General features: G+C 35.0%; 1 protein-coding gene across 2 annotated transcripts in view; it reads right to left on the bottom strand.

Annotated features, from left to right (window-relative positions):
• LOC147384250 (plant/protein (DUF810)) overlaps positions 1 to 16803 on the bottom strand; it is a 73892-nt gene that overhangs the window by 29156 nt on the left and 27933 nt on the right. For both annotated transcript variants that reach the window (XM_086426820.1, XM_086426821.1), the window contains exons 12-17: positions 14318 to 14548; positions 13242 to 13316; positions 12730 to 12810; positions 1283 to 1468; positions 1010 to 1168; positions 52 to 144 (exon numbers count right to left, since the gene is read on the bottom strand). In XM_086426820.1, coding sequence (XP_086282946.1) covers positions 52 to 144; positions 1010 to 1168; positions 1283 to 1468; positions 12730 to 12810; positions 13242 to 13316; positions 14318 to 14548 — 825 coding nt within the window. The remainder of the gene's footprint in view (positions 1 to 51; positions 145 to 1009; positions 1169 to 1282; positions 1469 to 12729; positions 12811 to 13241; positions 13317 to 14317; positions 14549 to 16803) is intronic.

Here is a 16803-nt window from a genome sequence, read left to right as displayed (position 1 = left end):
TCAACCTTTATGAAGAATACTACTCAAAGGTAAACAAACTTTAGAATTTACCTCCTGTTGAATGGCGCGTTCAACCCATCCTAATAGTCTTCCAAGTTGTGAGTTCACCCAACGTAAAACTAGTGTTCCAGATATAGACTCGATCTGAAAAAAAAAAATTATATACATTGTAAGTGTAGCAGATCTATATGAGAACATGAAACAAACAAAGATATAAAAATAGTGAGAGATGCCAATCAAATAAAAAAATGGATTAGACTAGAAGGACAAAACTGGTAGTGGAAGAAAATTCAAGCATAGCTTAAAGCAGCAAAACAACTTAAGCAATCAACTCAAACACATGCTTATTACCTATCTTCCATGTGCATAGTTATTGATTGCAGATATATAGTAACATAACTTGGAAACTAATATGTAGATCTGTGATATAAAACATAAATATTTTAACATAGAAGCAGAATATTTGGTTTCCAATTGTTTGGGAAAAGACTCCAATGATGATGAATAGTATATTATGGAGAATTATTTCAACATTACATTTATTAAAACTTAATAATTTTGTAGTTTTCCAATCTTTTTATCAAATCGTGTCTAAAGTATTGTCAACATTAACAGTTCACTATTTATGCAAGATTTTCCTTCCTATTTTCCCTACAAGCAATCAATTCTTAAAGTATATGCATGTACAGATATAACAATCATTTTTTATTTGTTTTTATCGATATAACAATCATTTTAAGTACCTAAATATATTTTATAATGCCTAACAACCAAAAACTGATAAGCTAAGCTTCCGCTCTAGTGAGTAAGAACCAAAAGTGTAGAAAAAATTATCAATGGCATCCCTGACTTGGGGAAGATGTGCAAAATCAAAGTAAGCTACAATTGGGAGGAAATTACACAATGCCCAAATATTTGCAAAATATATGAGAATGAGTCATAAAAATACAATTCCTGCAAATGTAAATTTTCAGGAAAAAAGTAGATAATGTGTGGCCAAAATATAAACCTGGTATGGAGTAAGTTTTCCCCTCCAATATGCATCTACGGTTTCTTCTCCACATGCAGATTTAATAAGTACCAGCACATACTGTTCAAGACTATCAGCTGCCGGGAATACAGATACAACGTCCTCAGTGAGATGTTCAGCACCATCAAGAAATGGTTTCTGAAAATTAATGTTTCAGTAAGTTCTCACTACTCCATATAAGAATTATTAAAGTGGGAATGAAGGGGGTAACTCCAACATATTATACAAAATTATAATTTATTATAAGCTTACCAATTTGTTTCCATAAAGTTTATGAAGAATAGATGCCGAAATAGCAGTTGCTCGTGGATCCCACTGCGACAAAATTGGCATGAACATGGTTGAATCTCTCTTCAAAAGTTTTTTTGTCTCTTCTGCAAGTGATGTTAATGGATGTTCATGTGATGCATCTGCTGTGGTTTCAACCACCTGTACAATCTTAGGAAGGAAAAAAAATAACATCAAGAAGTCATTTCTTTTTTATTGGTCAAGAAAGTTTTTGCCCAATCTGAAATATGTACAACTAAAGTGTCTATCAGAGTGACCCATTAAGAAAAGGTGTATATCAGAGTGCCTGGAGTAAAATTAGCACCATCTTAGCGAATTTGGCAAAAAATATAGCCAAAATCACAGCTCATAGCCATATTTTATAGAGATGAATAGAGAGGTAAAAGTGCACATTTTCACCCAAAATGATGAAAACAGTCGGTCATGGCCATCATGACCAATAGAACAAAATTTCAGTTTATATAATACTACATACTACAATAGACAAAAGAGGAAAATAACTAGTGATTTTTGTTCTTTAAAACTGTCTGTCTGAATTGTATCATATTAAGGAAGTCAGTTTTATGAATAGTGATTTCCACCAAAATATATACAAAAGGAAACTATCAATTAAATTTCTTGTCAAGCTTTGCGGAAATAGAAATATTTTGGTAAATTTCATGGAAATGTCAAAATTTAATGAAAAAAAAAAAAATTATAAGTCAGAGAGGACAAGTTAGAAAAAATGATATATCTAGAGGAGCCATAATATGGTTCCCCACTACTTTTTTATGAATATTTGAGACACCCATCAGAACGAAATTTTAAACCTTGAGTCTATCAACTAGAACGTCATCTGCACAAATAAACAGCATCTATGCATGTCCTTGTACATTAAGACTATACATGATATATGCATGTTTTTTACCTTGTTTTTCTAGGCAAGCGAGATTAATTGTTAGTGATTACTAATTAGTAGGTGAAGGCTGGTTTTGAACCTTGGTCGATGTATCAACACTCACAGACTTTACCCAATGTAGAAAGCTGGCACCTTCATGTGTTTGACCAAATGCATGCATGTCAACTTCAACGTAAGAAGTTATTAATGGGTACATTTGCACATATATAAACAAGAATAAGAGTTTAATGCACATGAAACAAAATAATCAGTCAGTGGATGTGCCAGAAAAAAAAAAAAAAAAAACTGTATGGGAAAAAGAGAGTTGCTATTGGCACAACTTTTACTTATTACACCCCAATTTCTTAAATTATTTATGGAACCCCTATTAAAGATTAAAACACACCATTCAAACATTACAAAGGTTTGGCTCAAATTATTATCTCAACATTACAAAACATTATAAGACTCGTTAAAACAATGACGTAGTGGAAGCGTGTGAATCAATAGATTCGATAGGAATTAAGATATTCTGTTCAATAGAATACTCAAAATCAATTTGAATCAATAAATTCAATTGATAAACAAGCAATAGCTTGGAACAAAATAAAGCATAAAGCTAAAAAATAACTAAGAAGAAATGATAATTGAATTTCGTTTTTAGAGCTCCAGATAACTTCATCATAACAACTTTGAAACCATCTAAAATACTAAAAGGTACCTTTCCTAACCTATCTATAACATATTACTAACTTTTTAAACCTATTAAAACTCAATTTGGACACTTCTAAGTACTTTTAATTATAGCCTAAATAATAAAAACAAATTTAGAACAAAATAGAAACTAACAAGGAATTGTCCTCATAAAAAAACTATGAAATAAAAATCCTAGTAGAATTAGAAAATATAAATCATATTAAAATTAAAAAATGAAACCAAATTGATGAGGACATCACAGGCATACCCTTCAGCATATTCCAAAGGAGAAAAACACACTTAAATTCATTGTGGATGGATGGATTATGAACATGAAGTTTATGGACGAGCACCGTTGAATCCTTATTGGGTCATCATATTTCATGTTTTTATTTAGTTTATGTTTATGAGTATATTTTAATGTTTAGGACGAGTATTTGAGGTTATTTTCATGTTTTATTAACCTATAGTGTTAGTATAGGTGTTTAGGGGCAATTTGGTAACCTTATATTGATTTTTTAATGAGTTTTCATAAGCTGAAAATTTAAGGGAAATAAAGTTACGAGATTGGGACATAAATGGTATTCATGCTTTTGTTGTATTTAAGTTGTTTTAAGTTTTATTTACAACCATTGGATCTCCTTATTTTAGTTGGATGGTTGAGATTAGATTTAAGGTTTAGAGAACATTATAAATACTTACTTCTTGTTGTAATTTTCTTTAATGATGAGTAAAATTGAGATTGAAGTTTTGATATTCCCATTAATGGTGTGGTGTGAGGCCATTTTGGAATGAGTCCAAGGTAACATTTGTTTTCTCTATTGATTTCTCAATCGAGGTGGATATTATTTTTTTTTTTTTTAAGATCTCTCACTTTCTCTATTAAATTTCTCTTTTAAACCTCTAAAACATCCATAAATCCTAACCAACCATTCTATAAACCAAAATCCCATCAACTTTCTCTTCTCCATTAAAACCTAACCCTAATACCATAAAAACCTGACCTAAGCCCCTACTCGAACCACGTCAATCCTTACCACCCAATCACCTTCCTTTTTTTTAGCCTACAATTTCTCCAAACGTAGTAATATAGATAGACTTGCTGACACTTATCTCAATGCCTACAATCAAGTTAAGATGCGTTGAAGAAAGAAATCACCAACATTGACTAAGTCAAAACCAAGTCAACTCAATCCAATCTTTGACTGGTTCACAAGACCTAGTCCAACTTCTCTTAGGACTCTTTCTTTTATTGAGTTTCTATAGTTAAGTTGTTTAAGTAACCCTAATTAGTTTCTATTTTAATTTTAGAAAGTTTATTTTCCTAGTTAGTTTTTAATATGTTTTATGTTTAAAATTTGTTTTTATTCTTTAGGTTATAATTAGAAGTTCTTTTAGATGTTCAAATTGAGTTCTAATAAGATAAAAAGGTTACTAATATGTTATAAATAGATTATGAAGTTATTTTTTAGTATTTTAGAAGGTTTCTAAGTTGTTATGGAGTTATCTATATAAGGAGCTCTAATAAACAAATTCAGAAGTTGGTTTTTTTTTTTAAATTGATTAATAAAATAAGATATTTTACTTCCCTTTCTTTGTTTTTTTTTTTAGTATAAGAGCCCGAAATTGGTTCTTAATTTTAGCTTTTGCGATTGATTTCATTCAATCTCAAACCTAGATTGAAGTATCTAGTATTTTTTGCTCAACATAGAGATTCTTCATACTCTTGGTTCTTGGGATTTCACCCTAGAACCAGATTTTTAACATAAACTCCAGGTTTGTGTGTTCTACCCTACATAACGTGGTTAACTTGCTGTCCCATAAATCAACACCACTTATTTGGCTATTTTTGCATTAAAATTGATTCTAGAAATATGTTCTGGACATCTAAATGAAATCCTAGGCTAAAGGAAGACTTATCTTCCATTGGAACCTATTGCTAGTACTTGAATAGTTATTATTGAGGGATTGTGACGAACCTTAGGACTATTTTGATTATCGCTTGGATTCTCTTGCATATCCATGATGTACGAGCTAATGATTTATATTTGCATTCCTAATGTTAATTCAGTCTAATCTCAGATTCATCATCCTATGCTAACATTCACGATCCTGCATCAACTTTGGTATCAGAACTTAGGGTCCTTGTCGTCACGCATTTAGATTAGGATTCATAATGACAACCTTGTGCATAGCATTAACTTCAAGGAAACCATAAACATAGGTTGCATATGTCCATTCATAGTGTTAAGGGTGACCACCTCCAGAGGGATCTCGCTGAGCTTACCCGAGTAGTAACAACCCTTTCAAACCGTGAGACTCAAAATATCACTAATACCAATGTTTGTTTGACTGCTTTGGAGTCTGCCTTGCGGAACAACCCTGTTAGATTACCAAATTTAGGTCAAGGTGGAGGACAAGGTAGATTACCTCCACCACGGCATGTTGAGGTTTGGGATCCTTATGATCCCGGTGATAAATTCATGTGTAGCGTCAAGATTGAGGCCCCAAACTTTGATGGACGACTTGACCCAAAAGCCATTATTGACTAGTTATCAGACATGGACCACTTTTTTGAGTGGCACGAAATGTCTGAAGGTCGTAGAATGAGGTTTGCCAAGATTAATTAATGGGTCAAGCCAACTCTATTGGACTAATGTTGAACGCAAATTGAGAGAGCTAATGAGTATCTCATTGTCAATTGGGATGAGATGAAAGAGAAGCTAAAGAGAAATATCTCCCCATGTCCTATCAAAAGAAACTTCTAGACCAATGGCAAATGCTTTGTCAGGGATCTATGACTACCAAAAAACATCGCAAAACTTGATGAATACATGATGCGATGCGATGTCAATGAAAATCTCCATATGACTCGCTCTAGATTTAGGATGGGCTTACGTCCTGAGCTCCAAAAAGAGCTCATTCCCCATGACATTAGCACTTTAGATCACACCTATCAGATGGTGCAAGAATTAGAGAGGTATTTGAAACCGCAAGTAATCAATCGATTTCATCCTCATGGCCTAGAGTTTTGACATATTGCTCCTAGAACCAGGCCTAACCTAGGAAATCCACCACCTAGGAATCAGGCAAGCACTACTTCCAATGTCAGAAATGACAAAGGAAAGGCCATAGTTGGTGAGCACCAACGAGGGGATGACAAAGAAAGATGTGCCCCTCTAAAGACACCAACAAAGCAATGTTGATAGATGAAGCAGAAAAAGATGAAGGCGAATAGGTTGGACTTGATGAAGTAGTATATAATCCTAAAGTTGGTGTAAGTGACGAATGGATTGTGTTAAGCATGCCCCGTACGTTGATGAGGTCTCAAGAGTCTTAGTAATTAAGTGTGCCCTAGCACATGAAAAGAAAATAGATGATTGACGTAGGACTTCAATCTTCCATATTACACTAAGTGTCTGGAAAATAATTGTAAAGTCATTATAGATAACAGGAGTTGCACAAATGTTGTATCAACTCATACCATATCCTGCTTAGGCTTAACTCTTGTACCCCAACCCCAACCTTATAGAGTTGCATTGGTAGATACATCATCTATCCCAGTTTCCCAGTGTTGTCAGGTCCCCATTCAATTTTCATCTTACAAAGAAACCTTGTGGTGTGATGTCGTACCCATGGATGTAGGTCAGATCAATCATGGTATACCTTAGTTGTACGACAATGATGTAACCATCTTTGGTCGTTCCAATTCCTACTCTTTCAACCACAAAGGCAAGAAAATCATACTCAACCCTTTGACACCTAAATCTTTCGAGCATAAAAAAGAAAAAATGATCAAAACAAAGGTTAGTCAAGGGTCAAAGTCTTCCCATATCATAAATGCAAAAGAGTTTGAAAAAGAGACGAAGGATGAGACTATCATATATGCATTGGTCACAAAAGAGACCTCCCTTGCCTCAATTATGGAGATTCCTAGATAAGTGGAACCAGTTCTTAAAGAATTTCAAGATGTCTTTCCTGATGATCTTCCAAAAGAGCTTCCCTCAATGTGTGATATCCAACATGCAATTGATCTCTTCCCTAGAGCGACTCTCCTGAACTTATCACATTATAGAAAGAACTCTACCAAGCATGGAGAATTAAATAAGCAAATTGACATGCTTCTAGAGAGTATGAGTCCTTATATTGTGCCTGCCCTCCTCACACCTAAAAAGGATGGTTCTTGGCGAATGTGTCAACAAGATTACCGTCAAGTATAGGTTTCCAATACCGAGGCTCAACAATTGTTGGATATGATGGCAGGTGCCACTATCTTCTCAAATAGATCTTAAAAGTAGGTACCATCAAATTCGCATTCGATCAGTGGATGAGTGGAAAACTGCCTTTAAAACGAAAGATGCTTTGTATAAGTGTTTAGTCATGCCCTTTGGGTTAACTAATGCCCCGAGCACCTTTATGAGGGTTATGACACAAGTGTTGAGACACTTTATGGGTAAGTTCCTAGTGGTTTACTTTGACAAAATTTTAATTTACAGTCTCTCAGAAAGAACACCTAGACCACTTGAGACAAGTCTGCAGTGTTCTTAGGAAAGAATAGCTCTATGTTAACTACAAGAAGTGTTCGTTCATGTCAAATCATGTTATCTTGTTAGGTTTCATAGTTTCCTCTAATGGGATGCCTGAAAATCCCGAGAAAGTCAAAGCCATATTGGAATGGCATGAACCACGAAACATTCATTAAGTTCGTAGCTTTCATGGTCTAGCTACATTTTATAGTCGGTTCATTAGAGGATTCAATTCCATTATGTCCCCCATTACAGATTGCATACAAAAAGGGGAATTCAAATGGACAAATGTCGCAACTAAGACATTTAAGAAAATCAAGTCAAGGATGACTAAAGCTCCTGTCATGCACCTCCCCAACTTTTCAAAAGTCTTTGAAGTAGCTTGTGATGCTTCAGAGGTAGGTATTCGTGGAGTCATGAACCAGGAAAATCAGTGGATTGCATACTTTAACGAGAAACGAAATGATGCAAAACAAAGATGCTCTGCCTATGACAAAGAATTTTATGCAGTAGTCCAGTCCTTGAGATATTGGAAACATTACTTATAGCCGCAAAAGTTCATTTTGTTCTCAAATCACGAGGCTCTGAGATACCTCAACTCCCAGAAGAAATTAAACCCAAGACATGCCAAGTGGGTTGAGTTTCTACAAGAGTACACATTTGTACTTAAGCACAAGGCGGGAGTTGAGAACAAACCTGCGGATGCACTGAGCCACAAGGTTGCACTACTACCTTCAATAAGTATAAAAGTGATTAGGTTTGAGCATATTAGAGATTATTATCCCACATGCGCAAATTTTGGAGAGGTAAATGCATCAATCTCAGGAAATCATATTAAGAGTAACAGAGAGTTTGTCTTACAAGATGGATTTCTTTTCAGAAGTATTAGACTATGTGTTCCTCGCACATCCTTACGAGACTTCCTAGTTTGGAAGCTCCATGCAAGTGGAGTAGCCGGTCATTTTGGTTGGGACAAAATTATTGTTCTCGTTGAGGATCATTTCTATTGGTCAAGTCTCAAGAAGATTATAGCGCAATGCAAGACATGTCGGCTGGCAAAACAAAATACGCAAAGCATGAGTTTTTTTACCCCTTTACCAATGCCACATTCCCCATGGAAAGACATCAGCATGGATTTCGTGCTAGGCCTCCCAAAGACTATTCAGAAGCACGATTCTATATTTGTGGTAGTGAACCGTTTCTCAAAAACGGCTCACTTCATTGCTTGTTCTAAGACCTCTGATGCATTTAACATAGCAAAGATTTTCTTTGAGGAGGTAGTTCGTTTACATTGGTTGCCTAAGACCATAGTATCTGGCCGAGATGTTAGATTCATGAGTTATTTTTGGAAGACAATGTGGCACATGATGGGCATCAGGCTCCAATTTTCATTGGCATACCACCCATAGACATATATGGTCAAACTGAGGTTGTCACTAGGAGTCTAGAAAATTATTAAGGTGTTTAGTAGGAGAGCATGTTAGATCATGGGATTCATTACTGTCTATAGTTGAGCTTGCATATAACTGTTCCACTAATAGGACCACAAGCATTAGTCCATTCGAAGTAATACATGGTTATAAACCTAGGAAGCCTGTAGATCTTATACTCATGGCAGTATCACATAGGCCTTTTGAGTCGGCATAGTCATTTACACGTCACATTCATGAATTGCATTCTAAGATCTGAAAAAAAAAAATTGGTATGAGCAATGCACCAAATAAATTATCTGTTGATGCACATTGTAGGTTTAACGAATTTCAAGTAGGCGATTCAATAATGGTTCACATAAGGCCTAAGCGATTCCCACAAGGAGTTGTGAAGAAGTTACAAGCTCGTAGTGTTGGCCTATTCAAAATACTCAAACGAATTAGTCTCAATGCGTATTAGTTCCTTTTCATGGCCCAACATCTGTACCTCATAATCCTTACTCAAGTCAAACCCTTGATCCTACCCAAACAATACCAATTTCACCTAATCACGCTAGACCTACTATTGATTTAACCATTGACCCCTTGCTTGACCCACAATACATAGCATCCCAATTTTCACGGCCTTTACCTCTAGTACCTACTATGCCTCGCATGAGTGAAAAAATAGAGAATATCTTGGATCACCAAGTGATCTCCACCAGACATGGAGATTATCAAAAATGCCTCATCAAGTGGGACAACAAACCAGATTCAGATAGTACATGGATTACAGAAATAGAGTTACAATGGATTGGTCTAAACATATTGGAGAGGGGTCAAAATTTTATCTCATTAGAAACGAGTTCTTCTCACCCAAGGAGAGTTGATGAGGACATCATAGGCATATCCTTCAGAGTATTCCAAAGGAGAAATAAACATTTAGATTCATTGTAACTGAATGTAGTATGGACGTGAAGTTTATGGATGAGCACCGTTGGATCCTTATTGGGTCATCATTTTTCATGTTTTTATTTAGTTTATGTTTATGAGTATATTCTAGTGTTTAGGATGAGTATTTGAGGTTATTTTCATGTTTTATTAGCCTATAGTGTTAGTATAGGTGTTTAGGGGCAATTTGGTAACTTTATATTGATTTTTTAATGAGTATTCATGGGTTGAAAATTCAAGATAAATAAAGTTATGGGATTGGAACATAGATGGTATTTATGCTTTTATTTTATTTAAGTTGTTTTAAGATTATTTGCAATCACTGAATCTCCTTATTTTAGTTGGATGGCTAAGATTAGATTTAGGGTTTAGAGAACATTATAAATACTTGCTTCTTGCTGTAATTTTCTTCAATGATAAATAAAATTGAGATTGAAGCTTTGATATTCCCATTAATGATGGAGTGTGAGGCCATTTTGGAGTGAGTCTAAGGTAACATTTGTTTTCTCTATCAATTTCCCAATCAAGATGGGTTTTTTTTTTTTTTTTCTTAACATCCTCTTTCTCACTTTCTCTATTAAATTTTTGTTTTAAACCTCTAAAACATCCATAAACCCTACCCAATCTATTTTATAAACCAAAACCCCAACGACACTCTCCTCTCCGTTGAAACCTAGCTCTAATACCCATAAAAATCTGACCTAACCCTTCCCCACTCAAACCACATCATTCCTTACCACCTAAAACCCTAATCACCTTCCTTTCTTTTTAGTCTACAATTTCTCTAAACGCTGTTAACTTGCTACCCTATAAATTAGCACCACTATTTGGCTATTTTTGCATTAAAATTGAGCTAGAAATCTGTTTTTGACATCTAACTGAAACCCTAGGCTAAAGGAAAACTTGTCTTCCATTAGAACCTATTGTTAATACTTGAATAGCTATTACTGTGGGATTGTGACTAACTTTAAGATTATTTTGATTATCGCTTGAATTCTCTTACATATCCATAAATGAATGAACTAATGATTTATATTTGCATTGCTTATGTTAATTCAGTCTGATCTCAGATTTATAATCCTAGGGAAGCATTCACGATCCTACATCACAAATCCTATTAGAATTAGGAAACTACTTAATATTCTAACTAAAACTATAAATGTCCTACATCAAGCCCCTGCTCTTGAAGAGAACTCGTCCTCAAGTTGTTCTTGAAGACCATGTTTTTCTTGTTTTCCATGTGTCTCCCGCTCTAATCCATTTTCAGTGATATCCATTCTTCATATTCGCTTTATTGTGGTGGGTTTGCCGATCTCGAAAAGGTGGAAGATGTGTATGCGCATGAAGAGATAGGTGAAAACCAACATCATACGAGGTATTTTTGGTGGGTTGAGGGGTAGGATAAGGATTGATTCTATCCATAAAATCAAAATATATTATTGAATGTTGATTTTTGGAAGATATGGGGAGTTGAAAATAATTCAAAAATAGTGTAGTAGGATGGAGAAGGGGGTGTGAGGGTTAAGCAAGTGTGTAAAAGTGTTGTAAGGTGGAGGGAAGGGTTGGGGAAGGGGATTATTGGAAGGATTTTGATGGGGTGGTGGTACATAATAGATTAAAGAGTTTAGGGGAACATGAGATGCAATTTTGGTATGATTAAAATTATGGGCAAAATTTGAAAATTGGTCGTTCAATCTCACTAATTATTACCATAGGAGCTGAATTTTAAAGGGAACTGAGGGAGGAATGGTGGGAATCCTTAGGGATTTCATCTCGAAGGGTTTTCATACCTTTCTACTTCTCAAGGATGGTGAGAACTATGTCTTGAACACGGGACTCCAACTTAGCCATAATTTTGTTGATTTTTTCTTTAAACTTCTCGAATTGAGTTGCAACTTAGGCTTCTTCGGCTGCAAATTGGGCTTCGAATTGAACTTCTAGATAAAATTTTGTGACAAAATCACCTTCACCAACCATCTTTTGTGAATCGTAACAAGAGCTCTAATACCACTTAATGTAACGGAAATGTGTGAATCAATAGATTCGATAGGAATTAAGATATTGAGATCAATGGAATACTCAAAATCAATTTGAATCAACATATTCAATTGATAAACAAGCAATAGCTTGGAACGAAATAAAGCATAAATCTAAAAAGTAATTAAGAAGAAAAAATAATAGAATTGATATGTTTTTTAATTCATTGAATTTCGTTTTTGGAACTCTTTATATAGATAACTTCATCATAGCAACTTAGAAACATTCTAAAATACTAAAAAATAACTTTCCTAACAAATCTATAGCGTAATACTAACTTTCTAAACCTATTACAACATAATTTGGACACTTCTAAGTACTTTTAATTATAGCCTAAAAAATAAAAACGAATTTAGAACAATATAGAAACTAACAAGGAATTGTACTCATAAAATAACTATGAAATAGAAATCCCACTAGAACTAGAAAATATAAATCCAACTAAAATTAGAAAATGGAACCAGATCCTATTAGAATTAGAAAACTACTTAATATTCAAACTAGAACTATAGACGTCCTACATCAAACAATTTTAGTAGTTTACAATTATGATTAGGCTCTTATAAAATCGTAAACCCAAAAAATATAAATTTAGCAAAAAAAACAAAACAAAACAACACCCAGAGAGCTATTGGAACCCCAACTTTTGCTTATTCTCAACCATTTACTTATTATTTTTTATTTTTAATTGGGAGTAAAAGTAAAAGTTGGGGTGCTAATAGGAGCTCTCAAAAAACAATAGATGTGATATTTTTAGGATAGGGACTCAGCCAAAATTGTTGTGCTACCCTCTTCAAAATACCTGTATCATTATTTAGTGTCTCCTTAATGAAAGCTCATATCCAAAATTAATAGTACTAAATGTCTGTCCAAGGAATTTACTTCATTTCAATTTTCAACTACAAAATTACTCACCCTTGCAAAAGCATTCTTTATGGATGATGACACATACGAATCAATCTGATCTCTGTCTGTGACAGATGTTGATTGCATTGCCTGCATGAAATAGGTAAACAGTATAACTCCGTTGTCCATAGGTCAAACATGAAAGAACACATATCTTTAACAGAAACTTTCTTTGGAGGCAACATGTAATTTTATTGAACATATTTGTTTCAAGGAGATGCAGAAATTGATGGGTTTCACTAGAGGAAAAAGCTGTTCGATGATTCAGAAACCACCCACAAAGTTCTTAGCAAGAGAGGCCAAAAATGATCTCAAAGTAAGAAAATACAAGGAGGCAAATGGATTGACTGAAGATATAGCTTAAGACTGATACAAATGACTAAATAAAATTCGTTTTGCCGACAACGATATTTGGGAAAAGGCATAAATGATAATAATGACATACTAAGTACTCAATTTTCTTTTGAGAGCATAACCACTTGTATAAAAATGAGCCAATAAGAGAAAATTGATATGCATACTAGTTCTGGTTCTTCCTGAAGAAGTCTTCGAGCGGCCATTGCAACAGTTAATATCTCTTCCATCATAGCTGACCCCTATAAGGTACATGAAAAATATTTGAAGGAAAAGTTTGGTTAAGACCTGGACAAAGGCATAATAAGAAATATAGATGGATATCCATAATCAAGATAAGCTATTATTAACCAACCAACTACTCCAAAAGACCAATCTGTTGGAGAGGGGGAAAATTATGAACATAAGAGGGTCACGAGGCTTAACTGAGATATAACACACCCAAGAGTTGAGGAAAATATATACTCAACACTCCCCCTCACCCATAAGGGTGGAAAGAATTGAACTCATGACCAAAATGAACCTTGCGCTCTTATACCATGTTAATCAACCAACTATTCCAAAAGACAGATCTGTTGGAGAGGGCGAGAACTATGAATATAAGACGGTTACGGGGCTTAACTGGTTATGACACCTGAGAGTTGAGGAAAATATGCACTCAACAGCTATAGTATCACAGTACTCAACAAGGTTTACATCAAAAGCATGGGAACTGGATACAAGGGCAGGGTATGTCTTCTTGATGTAGGGCTGGGTCCCTGTGTAGGGTTGCAGTTTTGTTGTATTTTTCGTTTTCTTTTGGGTGGTCATCTCGACCCCCTTTTCTCAATAAAATATCTTTGCCAATAAAATTTAAAAAAAAAAAAAAAAAAGACAGATAATGGCAAAAATGTAATAGCAGGAAACTACTTAATGTAATAACATTCTATCCTAGATAAGTTTATCAAAATAAATAAACAAGAATAAATACATTAGGAGAGCTTCTATTGCCACACCAAATTTTGCTAACACCACCCCAAGATGTGTGCTAATTCTTTGGTGATTTTCATATGAATTGGGGTGGAGTTAGTAAAAGTTGGTGAGGCAATAAAATCACTCATTCATTAATAAATGCCCAGTTGCATCATTGAGAGATTGGGCATGTCATGCACATATTTGCACACGAAAGAATAGGCAACAGACATACACCAGCAGAGTAAAAATTAACATAAATAAGCATAAAGCCTTCAACAGTTATTCAGACCTCAGCAAAGTGCAGATGGTAGTCTCCCAGCTGCTTATCAGCCCAAATCTGAATGGGGGACAAAAAGGATTGTAAAAATGTCAAATCTCGAAAATCCCCTTCACCTTCAATTTTGGAACAAAGACTTTTCAAGTGTAATCTCTCCTGTGGACCACGTTGTTCTTTCAATGGTATTTTCCTCAATTGCTCAATGGCATGTTGCAAGATTCCTTGTTCACCTGTAATTACAAACTGAATGTTCGCAAAGGGGTCTAGTCAGGGGGTTGACAGCAGAAAATTTTTATGCATAAAATAATAGACATTAAACAATGTAAAACAATTTTGAGAATATGAACGGAGGGTCATGCAAAACTCAGATTGTGCAATAAGTTAAACTTAATATTATCTAATGAAACTGGGAGATCTCCAAGGGAAAACAAGAAAAAATAAAGATGTTACGTATCATATACCATGGAACATCTACATTATTAACAAATACATTAAACAGAAAGATTAAGAATATATTATGGTGTTCATTCTTTCCCAAGAGGGTGTAAACAGTTTCATGAGTTCAGGGGGTACCGGTTTGAGGATTTCTTGTTTAGATAGGACCTAGTTAATAGAGGGTGATTCAGCCTTTGTTGGGGGTGGTGCCGTTTTGTTTGTTCTTTCTTCTGCTTCTTTGTTGTTTGTTTCCCTGTTTTTGGTTTCCTTTGAGGACTTCTTGTCCTCCTTGAATAAAATTATAGTTATCAAATATATATATATATATATAGGGAAATGTTCGGCACCCATGTACTTTACCCTACGCTTTACCCTACGTGTTTTGTCTTACATGGGTTAGAAGTTTTGGAATGGGCTGATTTTTTGTGAGGATAATCTCTACGGTTAGAAGATCCTCCTCACCAAAAATCAGCCCATTTCGAAATTTCTAGCCTCATGTTTACAAGTTGAAAAATCATGGACCGTCCATTTTTTATGAGGTTAGAAGTTTTGGAATGGACTGATTTTTGGTGAGGATGATCATAGAGATCATCCTCATCAAAAATCAGCCAATTCCAAAACTTCTAACCCATGTAGGACAAAACACGTACGGTAAAGCGTAGGGTGCCGAACGGGACCCATATATATATATATGGGTGGCGTTCGGAGGCCCTAAAGTGAGCCAAACATTTTTCAAAACATGGCTTAGAAGTTTTGGAATGGGCTGATTTTTTCTGAGGATGATCTCTATGATGAGGAGATCATCCTCACCAAAAATCAGCCTATTCCAAAACTTCTAACCCCATCAAAAGTTATTTACAAAAATTGGACAGTCCACGATACTTCAACTTGTTAACTAGGGTTAGAAGTTTCAAAATGATCTGATTTTTAGTGAGGATGATCACTTCATCGTAAAGATCATCCTCACAAAAAATCAGCCCATTTCGAAGCTTCTAAGTCATGTTTTGAAAAATGTTTAGCTCTCTTTAGGGCCTCCAAACACTCCTCTATATATATATTCTTTCCCAGGACAAAAATATCATTATAATATTTGAATTAACATATTAATACTAAAGAGTTGAAACGAGAATGTTCTATTATGTTTTTTTAATTTGTTGTAACCTATGATGGTACCAATATTGCTATGATTTTTTCTTTAATTTCATTATTTCCATTTAAAGCATTCGCTTAAATGGAGCTTTTAATCAATAAAAGGAGGGATTGATCAAAAATACAAAGCTCATTTTTAATCTTAAATTCTTCCTTTCATATTCTCACTTCAACCACAAACCCAAATTTTAATCAGATATAACGACACGCTAAATATATTGGAGCCTCGTTCCAAAAGTGATTTTAGTAAAGCCCTTGTTTCAAAGATAGTAATCATGGACCCTTATCGTGCTTCCCTAAGATCTAAGCCAGATCTCCCGATCCCTCCAGTGATCAAATCCCTTATTGATCACACAATTAAGCTCTAATGATCAAATGTGTAATTCGGCTGAGTAACATGATTCTGATGAAAGAGTTGTCTAGCTCTGCCTTTTATAGTGTCTAATGCCTCCTGGTTGTATCATCCCCTACCCTATGGGATTGCTTTTTCCCTTCAGGTCATCGTTGTAATATGTCACCTCTTTGGGGTTTGGACATGTCGCCAGAGTTCCCCAATGCATGCTTTGGCACTTGTCAGTAGTTGGTGACAAATTGCCTAATCTTAAGGAATACTGGCAAGGGCCAATCACTGAGAAGTCCTCTAATGCCAAGGTTCTCCCGCACGAATTGATCCTTGCATTAAAGGGTGAGCACGTCTTGCAATGCGTGCAACCGCCACTCTCGATTCCTCGACTTAGGTATCCGGATGAAGATGCTTGAAAATGTTTTCACTTTGGGAACATCCCATGAATGCCTTGGGTGGAATTGAGGAGGGAGTCTGACCCCTGATCCATTTTGCAGGCGGTTTAAAGGAAACGAGCCCATTGTGTTAGTAGGGCCGAGTGGAGTCTTTTTGTCTAGATTGTAACTATTCT

The sequence above is a fragment of the Akebia trifoliata genome, chromosome 15, assembly GCF_017979445.1.
Source record: "Akebia trifoliata isolate Shusen 1 chromosome 15, ASM1797944v1, whole genome shotgun sequence".
Taxonomy (NCBI): Eukaryota; Viridiplantae; Streptophyta; class Magnoliopsida; order Ranunculales; family Lardizabalaceae; genus Akebia; species Akebia trifoliata.
This window is presented reverse-complemented; position numbering and strand designations above follow the sequence as displayed.